The 19,207-nt window shown below is 37.7% G+C and overlaps 1 protein-coding gene across 2 annotated transcripts in view; it reads left to right on the forward strand.

The window, feature by feature from the left end:
• Positions 1–18,084, forward strand: part of ELP2 (elongator acetyltransferase complex subunit 2) — a 34,123-nt gene extending 16,039 nt beyond the window's left edge. The window contains exons 11-22 of one of the 2 annotated variants that reach the window (XM_064443205.1): positions 797–928; positions 1,415–1,564; positions 4,750–4,938; positions 7,078–7,147; positions 9,391–9,486; positions 9,614–9,671; positions 13,247–13,319; positions 13,754–13,940; positions 15,551–15,672; positions 16,037–16,179; positions 16,713–16,826; positions 17,800–18,084. In XM_064443205.1, the coding sequence (XP_064299275.1) occupies positions 797–928; positions 1,415–1,564; positions 4,750–4,938; positions 7,078–7,147; positions 9,391–9,486; positions 9,614–9,671; positions 13,247–13,319; positions 13,754–13,940; positions 15,551–15,672; positions 16,037–16,179; positions 16,713–16,826; positions 17,800–17,956 (1,491 nt within the window). In that variant the 3' untranslated portion in view covers positions 17,957–18,084. Of the gene's footprint in view, positions 1–796; positions 929–1,414; positions 1,565–4,749; positions 4,939–7,077; positions 7,148–9,390; positions 9,487–9,613; positions 9,672–13,246; positions 13,320–13,753; positions 13,941–15,550; positions 15,673–16,017; positions 16,180–16,712; positions 16,827–17,799 lie in introns of those variants that run through there. The other variant, XR_010371527.1, reaches the window with a different exon arrangement.
• The last annotated feature ends 1,123 nt before the right edge of the window (positions 18,085–19,207 follow it).

The raw sequence follows: 19,207 nt of genomic DNA on the forward strand, positions 1-19,207 counted from the left end.
TGATTTTAAAAGCAGCTGGATAATAATGAGGGAATGTTAAGAGTCCAGCTTGAAAGGAACTGTGGTCTTATCTCTTGACTAAAACTTGAAAAATGTAACTAATAATGTGTTAATGTAATTAAAAACTTGGAAGAGTTCTAGAGCATCCCTAAGGTGTGTGTGCGTGTATGTATGCATACATACATGCAAAGTCATGAGGGAAGCACAGAATGGGGGCCAAAATATGCCACAGAAAGCATGTGGAGCAAATTGCTGGGACTGATGGAGAGAGAAACAGGGAAGTAGAAATATGGTAGTGAATCTCGGAAATTAAGGAAAAAAAAACCAAACAACAACAAAAAAGTGATTGGCAACTACTGTTCATTTGAAAAATTTTTCCATTTGGTGTGAATGGAATGTTCCAAATGGACAAAAATGTTCATTTGAACCATTTTGTCCATTTAGAGCAACAGGAAGGCAAGAGATGACAAGAAACTGTTGCATCCAACAGGATGGACTGAAACATAGAAAAGTTGGGTTCTTGTCTTATCTACTTCAGTGTTTTCTCTCCCCTGGGGGATTGAGCAAGATCCTATCCTGAGATATTTGTGAAGGGAGGCTCCATTAAAGTAGCATGCAGCTTTAATTCCCATGATATTTGAGTGCTTAACTTTACAATTAAAATATTCTTTAAATGTATTTTTCTGTGTAATGCGAACTCTTGCTGTAGCTAAATTTTCATCTCATGAGATTAGCATGAGTTTAAATGAAGGCAAGGCCATTTTTGTGGATATTTTACTTCTGATCATTAATTCAGGTGCGGGTAGGTGAAGTGGGTGGCAATACCCTTGGATTTTTTGACTGCCAGTTTAGTCCAGATGGTTCAATGATCATTGCACATGCTTTTCATGGAGCGCTACACCTTTGGAAACAGGCTACAGTTAATAAGGTATGTTGGTTTTGTAATTATTAGTAGTACTTAAAAGAATTACATTTATATGTCACTTGAGGTAAGTTTGTTGTTACTAGAAAAGTGTGACTGGACAATTTAAAATTAGTGATTGAAATAGCCCTTCTGTGCATATAGGATTCTGTAGGAGTCTGGCTCCTGCAGAGAAGGGAGGTTACAATCTCCCAGGTTCTAAAACCTGTTGCTTCCCTGTGGGAACCATGAAGTCAGTGGAATAGACTGAACTCCTTTGTGGTTGTGCTTTGTTCAGAAGTGGCAGCTGAACCAATAACACAAGTTTCTTTTAGACTGGAGCAATAAATCAGTATTAGTATCTCTTCAGCCATTCTTGAGTTCTAATAATTTGCTGTTTTCAAATGTTTCTTTTTTGATTTCTTAATAAGGACATTGCTACTTTTATTTTGCTTAGAATATGCCAATCAGTCAATTGAAAACCCCTTGCTTTTTTGGTGCCTTTTTTAATAGAAAGAATGGACTCCAGAAGTTGTGATTTCAGGACATTTTAACAGTGTAGAGGATGTAAAGTGGGATCCAGAAGGAGAGTTTATCATCAGTGTTGGTTCTGATCAAACTACTAGGCTCTTTGCTCCATGGAAAAGAAAACAAGAGACAGAGGTATGATATTCAAAGATATTGTGAGCTTGGTAAAGACGGCTTGTCTATCCTGAGTTTGGAAGAAGTTAGCTGAATATAACTCAAACCTTAAATTTCCCCAAGCCGTGTTCTGTTCAAAACTGCTTGTGTAAATGCTTGGTTTTGTCATTTAGCGTGTGCTGTTTTCACTTTAAAAATACTACTGACAGAGTTTTAGCAGTCACATAACATGACTGCTGTTTAATCCTGAGTTCACCTCCAGGTTACCTTTAGTTAGTGTTCTCCCAGGATCTTAAAAATCATGCTCTGCAGTAATTCAGGAGGAGGAATACATGGCTGATTCTAATCACCATCTGTTGCCCTTGTTTAACACTTGACTAAGCACTGCTGCAGGTAATCATAAAGAAACTCAACTTTGGTTGTGTGTTTTTACACAAGCTTAATCTAAGCAAAGTTCTTACTGTGTTTTTTACACTATTTTGTTTATGACTCTGTTTTCTGGGATGACTGTCTGAACTGCATGAGTGCAGTTGGTACCTGTGCAAGCAACTTTTCAGGAAGAATTATTCCTGAATAACTTTAGACTTATTTTGGAACACACGGATCTGGGTGTGGGAAACCCTGTCTAGGAATGCAAAAGTTCCTGTTTGTAGTTGCTCATGCATTTTCCTCATCGACAAATACAGCTTTTTCTGGCAGAACAATACTAATGTTCCATTCAAGAAACTGCCAGAAACTAGACTGATTGTAGTAGTGTTGTGCAAGCTGTGCTATTAGTTGAGGGGGCAAAGGGTGGCTATTACAACTGTCTCATCAAAGCTTCTGAAGTGTAGACCAGCACAGGATGTCTGATGTTTCTGGGAGAGTGGATTTGGCATCAGCTCCTTGATTTCCTTCTTCCAGGCCACACGGAAGTGGTGGCAGTCGCAGCTCAAGTGCTAAGCTTTGCCTTGTGTTGTAGGAAGGGCATCTCCAGTTTCCCTCTCTGCCTTTTCCCCCTAATCTGTAATCTGGAGGGTGCAAAAGCTCTGTGGAAAAGATAGTGTGTTGGATTTGACATATGGAAGCAAAGTCCAGGACTAGCACATGATGTAAGTTGGCAGCATTCAAAAGAGTTTTCAATGGCCTACTGAAGTGTACCACTCTTTATTATGTATGCTGCTTGCTAAATTTTTATCCCGTTTTCTGAAGGAACTGAGCTTTGTATGATTGACCTGTATAGCTGTTCCTGCTGTCCTTGAAACTCTTGAATTAATTGATTTAGCAGAGTGATTGCAGTCTTCATATCTAAGTTTGGTGTGAACTGAATTATTGTACTTCCCCTTCATGTTCTCATGCGGAGCAGCCACCTGGCTAGTTCAACCGGGTGTAAATCCAAGTATCATCAACACTTGTGGCTGCATGGGGTATGGGAGGATCCTGTCAGTGGGGTGGGGTGGGTTGAGACAGAAATGGGTCCTTCAAAGGGGTGTGTTCAAGACTTCTGAACCCTGAAAACCAGGTGTTTAGTTCTGCTGCACATGAACTTAGATAGCATAGGCTTTTAAAATGCCTTGCTTTCTTTACCATAATGAGCTTAGCATCTGAAAAATTACAATGGATGTCATCTGATGTTTGTCTTAACAAGACACCATGGATGGTTCAAGTATCTATGAAAAGTTAGTATTAAAGCTTAATATTCACATTTTCTCTATAAAGTGTTAAATGCAAATAATTATCCCTTCTTAAAATTTCAATTCTGATACTGTACTGGGCTCAAACATCAGAAATGAGGGATAACAATCAGCTTCAATTGGTCATGCAAATTTGCACCCTGATTTTTCTGGAAGAAGTTCTTTGCATGACTTCTGCAGCCCTCTCTGACAGTTTTGGGGTTTAGGTTTTTTTGTTTTTTTCATTCCTGTTCTGTGCTGTGTTCTAAACTATGCAAAGATGCATGTAGTAAAGGATAAGAAGGGTTTGTTGCACTGTTTGCTTGTTTGTTGTGTTTCGCGTTTTTTTTTTTAATGCTTTTTTCTCATTGGAAAATAATCAAGCTCTTATGAAAGTATGGGATTTTGTAGGATCTCTCAAATATCCCATTAAGGTTCTATCAGAAGCTTCAGCATTTGAAATTCAGTTGATTTTTAGTGTGATATATGCAGTTTACAGTCAATGTCATCAGTTTCCTTACGTTTGTATGATTTGTAGTACAATGTAAATTCTGGCTTGGCTGAAGTTTTTCCAGGCATTGTAATACTGAAATAGTCTAAATTAATTCTAATTGATTAAATTATTTCTAATTCTGCTAGCTGTTAACTCAACTGTATACTGTATTTTCCCAACTGAATTATCATGTAGGAGTAGTAGCAAATGACACTAAAAATCTTTTCATGAAAGTGTATTTGCTTGAAGACAAGGGTTATTTTCTTTCTTTTGAAGAATCATTTTTTTTCATGTGTAGAATAAATTAGACTTTTAGAAAAAAAATATTTAATTTTTTTTGCTAATATTCTTTGCTTAATGTAGCTATAAAACTAACTTGTCTGTCTAATTTCTGGTCAGCTGTTAATTCTGGTTTTCTTGGATTAATACTTGAAGTGTAGATATGAATATTTCAGGAAACTAGAAAAAATTTAATACTTCAAATGAAATCACCTCTAAAATCATCAGGATTTTTCCAGTTATTTTCACTATAAGAAGCTATTTTGGTTTTACCAGATTTTTGCAAAGCTTCTATTAAATGGTCTCACTAAAATTGAGTATTTAAAGAAAGGGGGGAAGTAGGAACCTCTAGCCTGGTGACAGCAGTGCTGCTGTGCTTTGTGAAAGACAGAAGAAGGAAGCAAGGTAATTATCACTACCTTTCTTGCATGTTTCAGAGCTACAGTTTTGATAGTAGTAAGTAGCGTACAATCCTCCTTTTGCTTAAGCCAATTGTATCCTATTCCTGACTGTCTAGCATAAAGAAGTTGCAGTAAGTGCAGAGTGCCCTTAGTAACAAAGGTAAGCAAATGCCTTAAGCATATCTGTGCAGGGACACAGTTTGCTAATTACAGGAATTGTTTGGTGGAAAATGGGATTTAACTGATGTATGTGAGCATACATCAGTTTTATGAATGTCAGTAGAAGGTTGCAAGTAAAGTATTAGTACTTTTTTTGGAACTCAAAATCTTGCTGCTTCTCTGGTTAAGAACTGTGTTTTAACTATGTGTCTGTCTGTTTAGGTAACCTGGCATGAAATTGCAAGGCCTCAAGTACATGGATACGACATGCACTGTCTGGCAATGATCGGCCGGTTTCAGTTTGTGTCGGGAGCAGATGAAAAAGTGCTTCGAGTGTTTCGTGCTCCCAAGAATTTTATAGAAAATTTCAGTAACATCACTGGTATTCCAATGGAGAACCTGTGCTCCCATGTAAGTGTGCTAAAGCTATGCTAAATGAAGACAGTACTCTTTCATGTAAACAAAATTAATGCGTTAGAAAATGCCAAATTGCACTAGACTCCATAAAAATTCTTTTAATGGTTCTGAAACCTTAACCTTGTTTTTCCTTTCCCTTCTATTTGTTTCCATATGTGTTGTCTCCTATGAATTTTCATGGTGTTGTCTTATAAAACAGGTTGTGTCTGAAACTAAATGAGACCTACTGTCTGAAGACTGTGAAGGGTATGGGTAAATTTTAAATAAGTCAGACCAAGAAGACTACCGTACACACTTGGTGGTTTGAAAGCAAACAATAAAGCCTGGGAATGTGCTTCTCCATAATTTAAGGGTGTAGTAATCTTGTCTAGATGTAATTATTGTTGTGTGGTTATGTGTGGTTGGTTTTTTTAATTGTATGTTTGGAAATAGTGTAAAGCTTTCAGCACTGTTGTTAGTTGTTACATATAAATATTTATAAATATGCAGTTGTTCATGCTTTATTTCCTCTTAGCATTGGAAATTTTCTTGAGGCCTTTATATTCCATTCTTAGTTGTCGATTAAGTATAATTCCCTACTCTGTGGAAGGATAAGACTGTAGAGTTGCTGTCCTTTTGTGTTGCTCCCCATTTGCTTTAAGATGTAATTCTGTTTTTCTCTGCATTTTGTAGAGCAGACCTTGTTCAGGAAGTTGCCTCTCTGCAGTGCCTTGCATGCTTTTTGCATTTCTGGCTCAAAAGCGGTGTTTTCTGTGCAGCTTCTCAGAGATGGATTAGCCTTTCCATTTCATTTAATAATTGAAACATCTGGGAGAGAAATCTATTCATTTTTGATGGCAAGAAGTTACATAAGTGGCTGTTTAGCACTTTTAATTCTGTAAGACTTTGTAAGCATTTGCGTTAACGACATTGTACAAATAACATTGTGCTTTTTTATAATGCTGGCAGATGTCATTATTTTACTTTTATGTAGAATTTCCTTATCAGCTCTTCCTCTGAGTGCTATTTTTTGATTCATGATACCACGAAGTGTTTCACATGGGCTTTGTTTAAAGAGGAAGGCTTCATGAACTCTAATGATACAGCTACTCTTAAACAGCTTTATTGAAACTGTTTTCTGCGAATGCTTATTTCAATAAGTGTGCAAGTTTTTTCTTAATTTAGCTCAAACGCCTTCCCAGAAAAAGTACTTAAAACCAAAAAAGCCAGCTTTATATTCAGAAAGGGTTCAGAAGGATTACATTCAGTTCAAGTCCATGGGCTTGTATACTTTGGGTTGCAACAAAGAACCATTTTGTGGTTTAGAGGCCTTAGACTGGTGTGTGTGTGTGTGTGTGTGAGATACATTTTCTTATCAGTTATCAACGTTTAAATAACTAACATAATATTTTAAGCTGTCAACTAGATTATTAATCCAATTGTGTAAGACAGTCTTTCTTTGAACTTTCCAGACACTGTAAGGGAGGGGTTTTACAGCTATTAAATCTAATCTTTTTCCACCTCTGCACAAAGCACCCCAAGTTAACTTACTCTTTCTAAATTTTGGCTTTTCCCCCCATATCTTTATGGAAGTATTTTCTGTCTGATGATTTGACTTTCTCCTGTGCTGCTCTAAACAGCCATGTACTCCATCCACATACCTCTGCTATGTACTGGGTTGTGTTTGAAGTTGTGGGCACAGGCACTCACCCTCTGTCCCCTTTTCCAAAATACTGCGTTATTATTTCACCTCAGAATGGACTGTGTCCCAGTCCTATTGTGTTATCAACTGCAGTTGACTAGATATCATATATATCCTGGAATAAGTAAGACTGTGGAAGAAAACCTGTAATTAGGGCTGAAGACGCATGCTTTACAGCAGAACCCTTGAGCCTTAGAAAAGCTTTTTTTTTTTTTTCTTCTGGCAGAGTACTGGTCTTCATTTTGTCCAGGGTATGTTCTGGATGAGTTGGCAATTTGAAAAATTGCCCCTCTTCACTTCTCTAGAAAAGGTTCTTTTTAGTCACTCTTTATCACAGGGATTCCTTGAACTGTGGCCTTTGAAATCTGAACTTATGTGGCAACTTGTGTGTAACCGTTCTCTCTCTCTCTCTGTCTCTCTCTTTTTCTTTCTTTCTATTTTTTTTAATTCAGCAATCATCTGATCTTCCAGAAGGTGCAACTGTGCCAGCTTTGGGATTATCCAATAAAGCTGTTTTTGAAGGTATGGCTAATGAAAAATAATGGCGATGGTTCTTCATGTGGATCTTCTTGTTAGGGCTGTTATTGTAAGTTTGACTGCAAGTTTAGAACCTAGAAATAAAATTGTGCAAAGTGGTAATTTCTCTGGTAGCACCTAAATATGGTGCTTAAAAATAATAATAATAAACACCCCCCCAGTGAGAATCTTTCCTTTCTCTGACTTTGATTTCTTCCCTAAACATCCCCTAATGTCTTGTGCAAACCCAAAATGCTCTTTCCCTGCCTCCTATACTGTGTCTTGCACCCCTGTAGGAAGTAACCCCACACAGTCTGCACAGTGCTCCTGAGAGCCCCTCCTGATGAGTTTCACATGGATGTTGGGGCTCGTTGCTCTCCAGTGATGGGTCTGGGAGCATCCAGGGCAGGATATTATTTGAATTCCCCCACCTGCCATTTTTTCCATATTCACAACCTGTGCCTCCCTGTGATGTGAGGGACTGATGACTTTTAGCCAAAAAAAATTAGTATTGAGTAGCATACTGTCAAAACTAGGTACAGAGTTGTTAAAGCAGAACTACCTGTTGCTACTTGTGGTTTCTCTGTAAAATATCTTGACCTCCAAAGCTATATTCTGGCATCCTTTTCACACTCTCCTCAAATGTTAGGACCCTTGTAGAGGCTTATAGGAGTAATGATGCTTTGAGGGGGATCAGTCACATTTTCTGTTCCAGTGAAAATAGCCAGAAACCTTCTCCAGGTAAATGATGCTTTGTGAAAGTATTTGGGAAGGAAGAATTAGTTAGCCAACAGTAATTAATGTCCTGTTAGTAAAGGCTGGTGAGGCACCAGATTAATTTCTTGGAGAGGTGGTGGGAATTGCATTGTGGGGGAACAAGGAAGGAGGGACAAACATCTGTCTAGGATGATAATAATAACTGAGTAGCGTCTTGAGACTGTGGATGGGACTGGTGATCTGGTGTTTAATAAACTCTCTGGTAAAAATGCGCTTACACTGGAATCTACAAATTAAGTCAGACCTGCTTTTTCTCTGTTTAAGGTTTTATCAGAAGGTGTGAATTAAAATAGGAAGCATTTTAATAAGCTTTTTCTCCAGGGTCTTCAGTGGCAATACAGCTAAATTTTCTTAAGTCTTCCATGAGAGGAAAGCATCTTTGTTGTACGCGAAGTAACTCATAAAATATATTTTGGCAAAACCTCATTTTTTTTCTGCTTTCTCATGAATCCTTCCAGTGAGAGAAGGAACAAAAATTCCTTCTCCTAGAGTATTGTCCCACACAGAGTAATTACCATTGATTACATGTGACGCACCCAGAAGCAGCACCATGAGTAGAAAAGCTGTCAAATTTTCCTGCATTGTCAACCATTTCCCACCCAATGCTGTCAGCACTGATGGCTTGGGTTGAAGTCCCGCAGACCTCTCTTGCTTACTCTGCAGAGGTATCTTCATGGTGAGCAATGATCAGGTAGTGGTCTTAAATTAGATAACGTTGCTAATTTCATTTTCAAGGGGAGAGAAGACAGGATGAATGAGGAGATAGTCTTTCTGTCCTGCTTTTTCTGTACCTGCTCTTTTAAACTGCGGTATTTGAAATGTACATTTGGCAAAAGGTTAGATTCTGTCTGAAAGCAACTGTTCCCCAACTCTGTATCTTTTTCTTAAATTGTCCTTCAAAGTGAAGGACAAAGTTGAATTTAAACTTAACTGAGTAACTTCAGTTACTTCTGGTACTTTTGCCTAAAGCTAAGGACTGAGCCCTTGGCAGTTTTGCTGAAGTTTGCAAATTGTAGATACACTTCTGCAAGTATGGCTTTTCATTTGGGGTCTACATGAAATTTAGGAATTCATCACTTGTTTAAGGCAAAAATCTCAGATACATTTCAAATACAGAAGGAAAGGTTTGACATTGGGGAAGCACAGGTTCAACTCCTCGTGACTGCTTATTTAGGTAAGTCAAAGTCTCTTAAGAATCTCTAAAAGAGACTGTTCTGATGGAGAGAGGCCAGTCTCAGAATAACATTAGATTTTATTTTTTTTTTTCCTCTTGCTCATTCTCGTGTGCATTAGGGTAACTAGATTCTAATAGTCATATTATTGTAACTCAGGAAGCAGAGGAACCTAATTTCAATTACTTATATTGTAAAAACAATAGATTTTTGTTTTTTTAAACTTGTATAATAAGTCCTCATATTTTCCTTCCTGTCAAGTATGGTCTCTCTAGCTAATGAAGTCCTTACTTTGAATAGGAGATATGGCTGTTCAACCAGCTGAGGATGACGAAACATTTAATACCATTTCGAATCAGTATCCTGAGATATATTTTCAACCCTTGATCCTTACAGGTATGAGATTCATTTCTGTTGTTGGAAATAGAGAATGAGGTTCACTGGATATAAACTTGAAGCATTCATTGCAGATTTTTAGCTTATTTAGTACCAAATTCGAATATGTTGTACAAATGTCTTTTAGAACCTCCCCCAGAGGATCACTTGCTGCAGAATACCTTGTGGCCTGAAATTCAGAAGTTGTAAGTTTTACTTTTCCTTTTCATTTAATTTACAAAACTTCCAGAAAGCTATTGCAACATATTAATGTAGTCTGGTCTTGTAACTCTTCCTATTTTACTACCTGATTTGACTTTGTGTGCAATGCATTGCTTGTAAAATAAATAAATGATATGTATATAAATATTAGGAAAAAATGTAGAAAATGGCAGTTAGAACTGATGTGTCACAATTTTATTTCCCTAGTTGTTTCTGTACCGGTGAAATATGTATGTTTTTTAGCCCAAAGCTGTTCTTTTGAATGTGCAATGATCAGACTTTTGTTGTCCCTTTGGATGTTTGTCTTTTGAAGGTCTGTTTAGGGCACTGATCCCTGTTTATTTCCTCTGTGTTCCAAGAGAATAGAAATAAGAAATAAGAATAAGCTAGGAATGGGAATCCCTAAGAATAGGAATAAGCTATAAGAAACACATGTTCTTATGGTCTTATTTGTGCTTTGGAATGTGGTGGGCCTCTCTTTCTATACTGTAGCCTTTGTTTATGTCTGTCCACTCAGCACATCTGCTTAAAACCTTGCCTATACTGAAGGTGTCTCTGTGTAAATTTTCTGCTTCTTTCCACTTCATGGCACAGACTTGCAGATCAAATTTGTCTTTCTGGTATGGAAGTAGAGGCTGAGGCATCAAAGGAGGAGCTTCCACCTAAAGCTTAATGGAGTTGTAAGATGCAATAGATGGAAGCAGCAGCCAAAACAGGATGTGTCTAGTGGTAGAGCAAAGTGATGAATGTTGAGTGAGATGGTTAAAAACCCAATTTGGGTATTGAATGCTGACAGAGTGGGTTGTGGACTGAAAAGATAATAAAGTTACGTCGTCATGACAATAACTGTTCTGAGGTTAAAATTCTTCAGCTGTGTTTTGTTCTTTTTTTTCCCCTGAGATTCACAGCAGTTTGCAAATGAAGGCTGTCACCTTATTTATTCCCTAAAGATCTTGGTAACGTTAGGCTACACTTTCACAATCCTTCAAAGTTTTAGTATCAATCTTCAAAGTATAGCACAAAGAAATGAATCATCTCAAGCTCTTACGGGTTTATTTATCTGAATCTCCTGAAAGAGTGGTCTCAGGCAGGAACAAGAATAATGTTGAGCCTTTGCTGATGATTACAGGTACTTTTTATACATACAGTTTTGTGACTTCAGTTGAGAGGGCAGGAAATCAAAAGCTTTGGGAAAACAGTTTGCATGTTGCTTTCATTTGACCAAGTGGGAGGTTTTGTGGGAGCTCATCTTTTACCTTCAACTGGGCAGTTAATATTCTTTAAATGCTTTTAAGCTCTTTTACTGTGTTTGTACTCAGAAGTGCTTCTAGGAGGGAAGGCAGGGGATATTAGACCATACCTGCACATTTTATAATTTCTGTTAGGTTAACTGCTTCTCCTCTGCATGCTCTGCCCGCTAATGCACCTACTTGCGTAAGTAGTTCGATGAGGGATCTTTAAGTAGTGAAAAGGAGCCGAGGCCAAAATTTTTCTTCATTTGCCTTTGACATTTCTCAAAGTCTAGTGAGACATTAATCTTTGATATTCTGCTACAGGAGTACTGCCTGTCTGCTTTTATATCCTGCATTCATTAAAATAACTGCATTTTATTATGATCTCCAGGTGACTTACCTGAGCAATTTTTTTCTGTTTTTAGAGACGCTGCTGATGATAGGGATTCTTTTATGCAAGGGCAACAAGATGTAAAGCATTCATAGACTTCCAGGTTTTTTATTCAGGATAATCTTGAAGGAAGTAACATGAAATTGCATAATGTAGATTTCAAGTTGCCATAGCAGCAGAAAAGAAGTGTGAGGAACTGACTTGCTAAAAATAGCCTGTTCGTCATTGACATTTGTGCATTCCCAGCTCTAACTTGACATGAAATTTTGAAGTATTAGTGTTGGATTTTGAAAACTGTTTGCTTGAGTAGGTTTTAGTATGAAGAACTTGCTAAATTTTTTACATAATCGACTAACTTTAAAGTAAAAAGATGATAAATCCTGTGAGAGTATGCTCATCCTTATCCTCTTGGAAAATTACCATACAGAGTTTATATGCAGCAGGCTGAGATTAAAGCCTGAGTGTTGACATAAATATATATGCTTATGTGTATGGACATTTCATGTAGTACACTGGAAGTCTTGAGAGATATCTTGACACTGGAAAATTGCTGTAATAATTTGTCTGGACGGTTTGAAAGTCCAGTCAGTTTACCTGTGCATAACAAAGAGCTGTGAATTGCGCATAGGTAAGGCAAAATTGCTGTGGCTGAAAATGTCATTTCATTATTCATTCATGCAGTTGCTTCTTTCCATTGTGAGCCTTTTTTTTTGGTGTTGTACTACAGATTGAAGGGATCAGACTGCATATATGGGGGCAGGGGAGGGGGTTGTACTGAATCTTCTTTACTTGTGAGGCTTGTACAGTCCTGTAAAGATCATTTAGGGGGAAGACATGCAGGAATACCTTCATCACTGTAAGATACAATGAGACTTGCAAATGAACACTCCAATTAAGCACAGACACCAGTCCCTCTCCCCCTTGAAGGTCCAGGCACAGTTACTCTTCACGAAAATGCAGTTCGTCCCCAATCTTCAGACATGAGTGCGAGGGTCTGTCTATGGGATATGCTCAGCAGCAGCTCTTTTGGACTGTGTTCAGCAGATACAGATGGTCATTTGTCATTTAAACAGATGGCTGTGGTGGCTGCAAGTGAAATCCCATGACATCAGTCCCATATAAGAACTTCTTTGCAACATTGCTGACCAAAGGAGTTTATTAAGAGAACTGCCCATCTCGTCAGAGCTGGGAATCAAAGGAAACCCTGCCCACAACTGGTATTTAGCTTATATTTGTCTGCTGTTTATAGACTGCATCTCCAATTTTACTCTACTTCCAGTCTGTTTTGTGACTGATTTTAATTTGTGTTAGTCAATGTGGCATTTCTGGTTATTAGTTAAATCCCAGTCCAGGTATATGAGCCTGAATTCTAGGAGAACTCGAGCAAAGACTGATTAAAAATGTATTTCTGGAGGAAGCTAGAAGTTTTGAGGTTTTTTTACAGTGTTGTTACCCTTTCCCAACATGATTCTTGTCCTCTAGTTCAGAAATCTTTTTTCAGTATTTCACAGAACAGGCGTCCTTTGGCTGTGTGTTTGTGGTGTATTTCTTCGGTGATCTTCAAATATGCGGCTTCTGATTTCTATTAATAGTGTTAAAATTGCTTTACAGGAAGATAAGAATACTTTAAATGCTGCTTCAGTCTGCTTTGTTAGTCACTAGTATAGCTTCTGCAGTGCTGGTGCTCTAGGGCTGTGGAATGGGCTGAAGAGAGTGGTCTGTAGTCAGTTTCTAAATGTGAAAGAATTTATGCAGGTGTTTATATTGAATGCTGAACATTATTAGGAATTATTTGGGGCATAATACTGAAACAGTGGCTAGAAGTTCCTGGCAGGTGCCTTTCATTTTTGCAAAGGGATTTAAATTAACTTAAGAACCTTGATACATACTGCAAAACGGCTGTGATGTGTTAAATATCTTTTCACATTTATTTCAGGTATGGCCATGGATATGAAATTTTTTGTGTTGCTTGCAATAATTCAAACACTGTAATTGCCTCAGCGTGTAAGGTAAGAAAAGATTCTAGCACCATCTAGTGAAAAGTGCCACCAGATTTCTAGGGCTGACAGAGCAGGAGTCAGAAGTCAGTATGGGCTGAATTCTGCTCTTTCACTTAAATGGGAAAGATTTTGTATAGGTGACAGTTACCTTGCGAAGGTGGGAGCGAATGCAGCTAAATTATTGTTCGTAAATTATGTATGATTCATTTGAAGATATTAGTAAGATAAATTCTAACAAATATAGGTATAAAGCATTTTCTTACTGATACATTGTCAGCATTAGTAGAAAGTAGTGAAACAATCTTGAAACTCCCCAGAGGAAAGCTGATTCTAACTTGATGGCAAGCCTTAAAACAAGCCCCCTAACATCATAGTGTTTTGAAACGTGTTACTTTTATATTTGCTTTCATTAGTTCTCACTGATACTTTTTCCATCAATACAGGCTTCCAAAAAAGAACATGCAGCAATTATTTTGTGGAGCACTACTTCTTGGAAGAAACTGCAGAGTTTGTCATTTCACAATCTGACTGTTACTCAGCTGGCATTTTCTCCTAATGACAAATTTTTATTAGCGGTTTCTAGAGACAGGAATTGGTCGCTGTGGAGGAAACAAGACTCATCAGAGTCAGGTAAGATATGTAAAGTGGATACACGCATTTGAAGACTTCATGGTTTGTTCAATATTTTTCGCTTCAAATATTTGAAAGAGAATTGGTAAAATATTTTAATGACCATTTTCCTTACAACATTTCAGAATTAATAGTGTTGTAAGCTCTTGTGGCTTTAAGAAGTGCAATTAATGGTGTATAGGAAAGCTAGAAAGGAAGTTAAATGTGGAGAAGAATATAATCAGGCCTTAAATGCTGTTTGATTGATGGAGGTAATGTAGTCTCCTATTTTTCTTCCTGCCTTCTGCTTGTGATTGTATGTTTCAGATTTACTGAAATAAATTATAAATGCTGGAGGGTAATGCCTGAACATCAAGCTGGTGTTCTATGAAGGAAAACCTTCATCTCTGTGTCCTGTGCAGTCTAGGCTGGAAGGTTCATTGCTACACCTATGTCCTGAAGAGCTGCCTTGCCCCTGTTTGCAGGGCATAACACTCAGACTGTAGACAGGATTATCTTCTGTCTTTGCTGTGGCTTTCTGATAATGCTGCACAATCGATGAATTTGACTAGGACTGGCTCTGCCTGGAAAAAGAGCTGATAGTAAAGATTCAGATGACTTTCTCATTGCGACTTTGAGCCTTGCAAAATCATGAGGAGGTTGCTATAGAACACTTTAATGGGTTCCTAGAACAGGTGCTTGTGCTGAAAACATTTATCATTGCACTGTTGGCTTAATAGCACATTAATGCTACTGGGCTCTAAAGAGTTTTCCTAGAGACTTGGCAGTGAGTTTTGGCCCCTTCAGACAGTGTCCGGTTGTATCCTGGCTTGAGATTTCTGTTCTATTCAGGCTTCTATTCGAAAGCTTGGCACATTGTCTGCAGTAGTTACACAATGTTTCAGGATAAGGAGTATGAATTCTCAGGAAGCAGGGGAGATCTTTTCATCTGTTCATCAATAACTTTTCTGTCTACCAAGAACATAATTATCAGCGTAAAGCAAAACTGCTGATATTGGCATCCTAAGAAGTGGTTATTCAAAATCTATGCTCCAAAATGACAGCCACTTCTACTTAGGAAGATCATTCCTGTTTACTGATCTGCTAATCAGATTTATTGCCTGATAGTATGCATATTAAAGTGGCAGCCTGTCTTTTTGGAAACTGATTAATCTTTACGATTAGATTTTTATGATTTGAGCTCTTGGGGCTTTACTGGTAAATAGGAACTGTAGTGGAAATATTGGGGAAGTGTGTACACGTGGTAAATGTTGCACTATACTAAAACTTTTGAAGTCACTGTTCTTATGAAAAACTTGTATGGAAAGAACCTGAAGGTCTTATACTTTGACTTAAATTCTTCTGAAACAGATACGCATGTAAAAGATCAAACTGTTCCTACTGTTTTACTGATATAAGGGCTGACTGAGATGGTCTTGAACAGGTGCTAATTATCATTGTGGTAAGTGTTGGAAAAAATATTCGTGGTGCTCAGTATTTCCAGTTGCTTTAAAGATGAGTGCAGTAATGTCCAAGTATTTGTGTAGTTCTTACATAGAGTAAGAGTAACAATTACTTTTAATATGTAAAATAGTTGAATCAAAGGGTTTCCTTTCTATGTTTTATTCCAGGATCAGTTTTCAGTTGCTGTGCAAACACAGACAAAAATACATCTCTTCACAGTCGAATCATTTGGTCTTGTGATTGGACACCAGATAGCAAGTATTTTATTACTGGCAGTCGGGACAAAAAGGTAATTAATATAAAAGGAATTGAAAAAGCCCAGAATTATTTTAAATGTATTTTAGATGAGCAAATGCTGTGTTCTAATGAGCCCATGTTCTATAAATACACAAAAAAGCTTATTGTGTATATTACCACAGAAATCAGTGAGACTGCCATATGCTAAATAAAGTGCTTGCATATGTATGTACAGGACTGTGGTCTGCCAATTGGACTTTCTCCCTTCTTTTTCATACAGTGAGACAAGCATATGTCACACAACTCTTATGGTCTCTAAGTTTTTTTTCTTTTCATAACAGAATCTGTTTTTGTTGTCAGTATCTTTAATGAAATCAGACTAAGTGAAAATTCCTAGACGATTCTCTTTCTTACAGGTCATTATCTGGGGCCAGTGCGATTTGTCTCTTACTACTGAAGGGAATATGTCGGATTCAGTCAAGCCTTGTTCAACAGTACTGGATGCCGGGGACTCTGTTACTGCTGTTAGTATCAGCCGTGTGCTTACTCCTGATGGAAGGTATTGCTGTTTTTCTGTACTGCCATTTTGTGTTTAATTTTAAAAAAAATTTTTTCCCCTTTAGTCAGTTTGCTGTGGCTAAGTGGCTCCTAAAATCTAGTTGTCAAATATTTTGACCATTCTTTGAATGGAATTAAATCTCCTTTTTTATTTCCTAGCCTTCTTTTCAGGTGTATGGTGACTTCTCCAAACAGTGTAATAAGGGCAAAAAAAACAAGAGGGGAGGGGGGCATTAACACAATTAATGCACCTGAAACACGTTCATTCTTCCAACAATATTGACTGCTCTGATGTTGTATTATGCTCCTTATACTTTTCCTAACCAAATATATTTTTCAGGTTTCTGATTTGCTCATTTTTTATGAAGAAGCTTTGAATTAAACTGATATTTTTTAATGAAAAAGTAAATATTGATTTGAAGGGGAAGGTGCAACAGAGTGTTTGCTAGTTCTTTTTAGCTTGCACTAGAGCCAGCTTCACTGAGCTGCCTATTGTAATCTCTTTCAGAACTAATACAGTTGTTCTCTTGATAGATATGTTATTGCAGTAGGCTTAGAGAATGGCAAGATTATCTTGTACACATGGAAGCAGAGTGGGCAAGAACCAGCACTAGCTGATTGGACCACATGTGTTGAGGTGGATAACAGGTATGTCTTCCAAAGTAAGTTAGGAGTAAGGAAATATTATACTTGAGACTAATAGTGCTGGAGTTCTGTTCTTATAGTATAAAATTATATGAAACTGGTTTATTTGCATATAAAAAAATTGTTATCCTTTTAGGAAAAAGCTGATCCCTGAAAGTCTAAAGATGTCTTTAAGCAAATCCTGGAAATAAAACTATTGCTTATTTAGATTTATTAAAAAAATGCAACAAACTCCAAGAAAAACCAAGCGGGGGTTAAACCCCAAAATACTTCATGCTATGCAAATGCCTTGATAATTATTCCCCTTTGTTTCCCCATTTTTTAAAAAAAGCTTTGTTACCTTTGGCCATAAAATAAGACGGTAGAAAACACTGAGGAGGGAGGAAAAGAACCACTGTCCGGATATATAAGCAAAACGTTTTGGAGTGGATGACAGCAAGTTTTCAAGAGCAGCTTCCAGGAGAAACCAAAGGAATAACAAGTTATATATGGTGCTGCTGCAGTGCCAGCAAGAGAAACTCTCTGTAGGGAGACTTTAAATGTTTCACTTGGAGCACTCTCCTAGATTCTTCCTTCACATACTGGCTTTGGTAGTACCAGAAATGAAAGTTGATGTTGACTTTGGCCCGTGCGTGCTTGAAGTGAATTGCAAAGAGACACCAGATAACAGGAAATCACAGGCTAAAAGCCAGAAATCTGTCATATCTCAATAACCGAGATGCTAGACCTGCAGCTTAATGTGGTAAAACTTTAAATCAATCGCTGTTTAAATTATTGATGAGAGAGAGGATAAAATGTCACTACTGTTAATGGCCCTGCTTATTTTAAGAACTTAATACCTGCTGGTTGTCACAAGTCAGTTTTTCCTTAGTTGGTAGTGTTAAGAGTACTAATTATATAAATGTTGATGTTTACACTTGCATACCCAACTGTGTGTGACATTTTGCAGTTACATATGGATTTCCTTTTGTTGCAGCCAAAGTCATGCTCTTGCTGTGAAACGCTTATGTTGGAGACATCATGTGGGCAGAGCTGGACATAATGATCAGAACAGCAGTGAGTGGCTGCAGCTTGCAAGTTGTGGAGCTGATCACTGCGTTAAGATATTCAATGTCAACAGATTTGCTCTTTAGCAAAGACAGCAAGCAGATTCACAACATTTTATTTCAGCTTTAGTAATTTTGATTGTTGAATTTTCTGTTTTCTGCTGTGGAAGGTGAAACATCTGACACGTAACTTATTAAAAGCAACTTTTGTGGTAGTTTGAAATGTCAAATATTTTTCTAATTCTGCAGTTCCAGGAACGTAAAGGATTTTATATGGTTTGGTTGGTGAATATCCTGGAACTGAGTGATGGGAGAAGGATAATGAGACATCTCTGTTTGCTCTGACTCCAGGGGTGGGTGGGAAGCTGCCAGTACTTGGATGGTTCTGTGCTTGGGATTGTGAGCAGAGTACTGAATTGTTTTGAACTCCGTAGTCCTATTAAACTCAGCTGTCAGTTGGCCTGCTGGTGCTGACACTGCATGTTTAAGCATGTGCAGTTAGCCAGAGACCAGAGTTAAATATACAGCTTTCTCTGATGGTCTTCTGAATGTATATTACAGCCCTGATCCAAGTCTTAGACCGCCTTACTTTAGAAGGAGTAGTTTGTGTCTGTATGCTTGGACAGGCCTGCTTGTTTATTTTTCCTGTCTATATTCATCTTCTGCTATGCAGAGTGCTGGGCTCATGCTTCTTGGTCATGTGGGGCTTAAAGCCTAACTCACAGACCGCTTAAATCTTCTGGTGTCTCCTCTGTGTACCTGTGAGCCCTTCCTGAGCAGAGTGCTATAGAAGAGCCACGTCTTACTCTGTCTGAGGGCTATCCTCTACAGTTTGGGCTGGAAAAGCTTACAAACATCAGTAGGCAGGAGCTGAAAGGTGGCAGCCATTCCTTATATTGCCTTGGACTTTTCCTGACTTTTCATTGCTCCTTATCTATTCTGGTGAGAAGTTGAATCAATTAACTTATTTGTCTGATTGTCTTGTAATTTAAACAGACTGATAATAGACCTCAGCAGGTCTGTCTCCAATTCCAAAGTCCAATTAGAAATCCGTTGAACATTGGCAGTGAAATTATTTTTGTTCCAGAACCACTTGCTACCTGAGCTGACAGTGCAGAAGTAGTTGGAATTGTGCCTAACTTCTTACTGTATTGCATCTTTCAATAACGAACAGTTCTTTCAGAGTGGGCCAGTCTCTTTTCAGAATAACTGTAGCTTATATTTTAAAGGTTTTTATATTTTAGCTTTTTATTTTCAATTCTGTTTCTCAGCGTTTAAAAAAATATCATTCTTTAAAAAAGACTCAGGTGCTTTGCTGTGTTTTACCTGTTGTACCCT

Source organism: Phalacrocorax carbo, chromosome 2 (genome assembly GCF_963921805.1).
Source record: "Phalacrocorax carbo chromosome 2, bPhaCar2.1, whole genome shotgun sequence".
NCBI classification, from domain to species: Eukaryota; Metazoa; Chordata; class Aves; order Suliformes; family Phalacrocoracidae; genus Phalacrocorax; species Phalacrocorax carbo.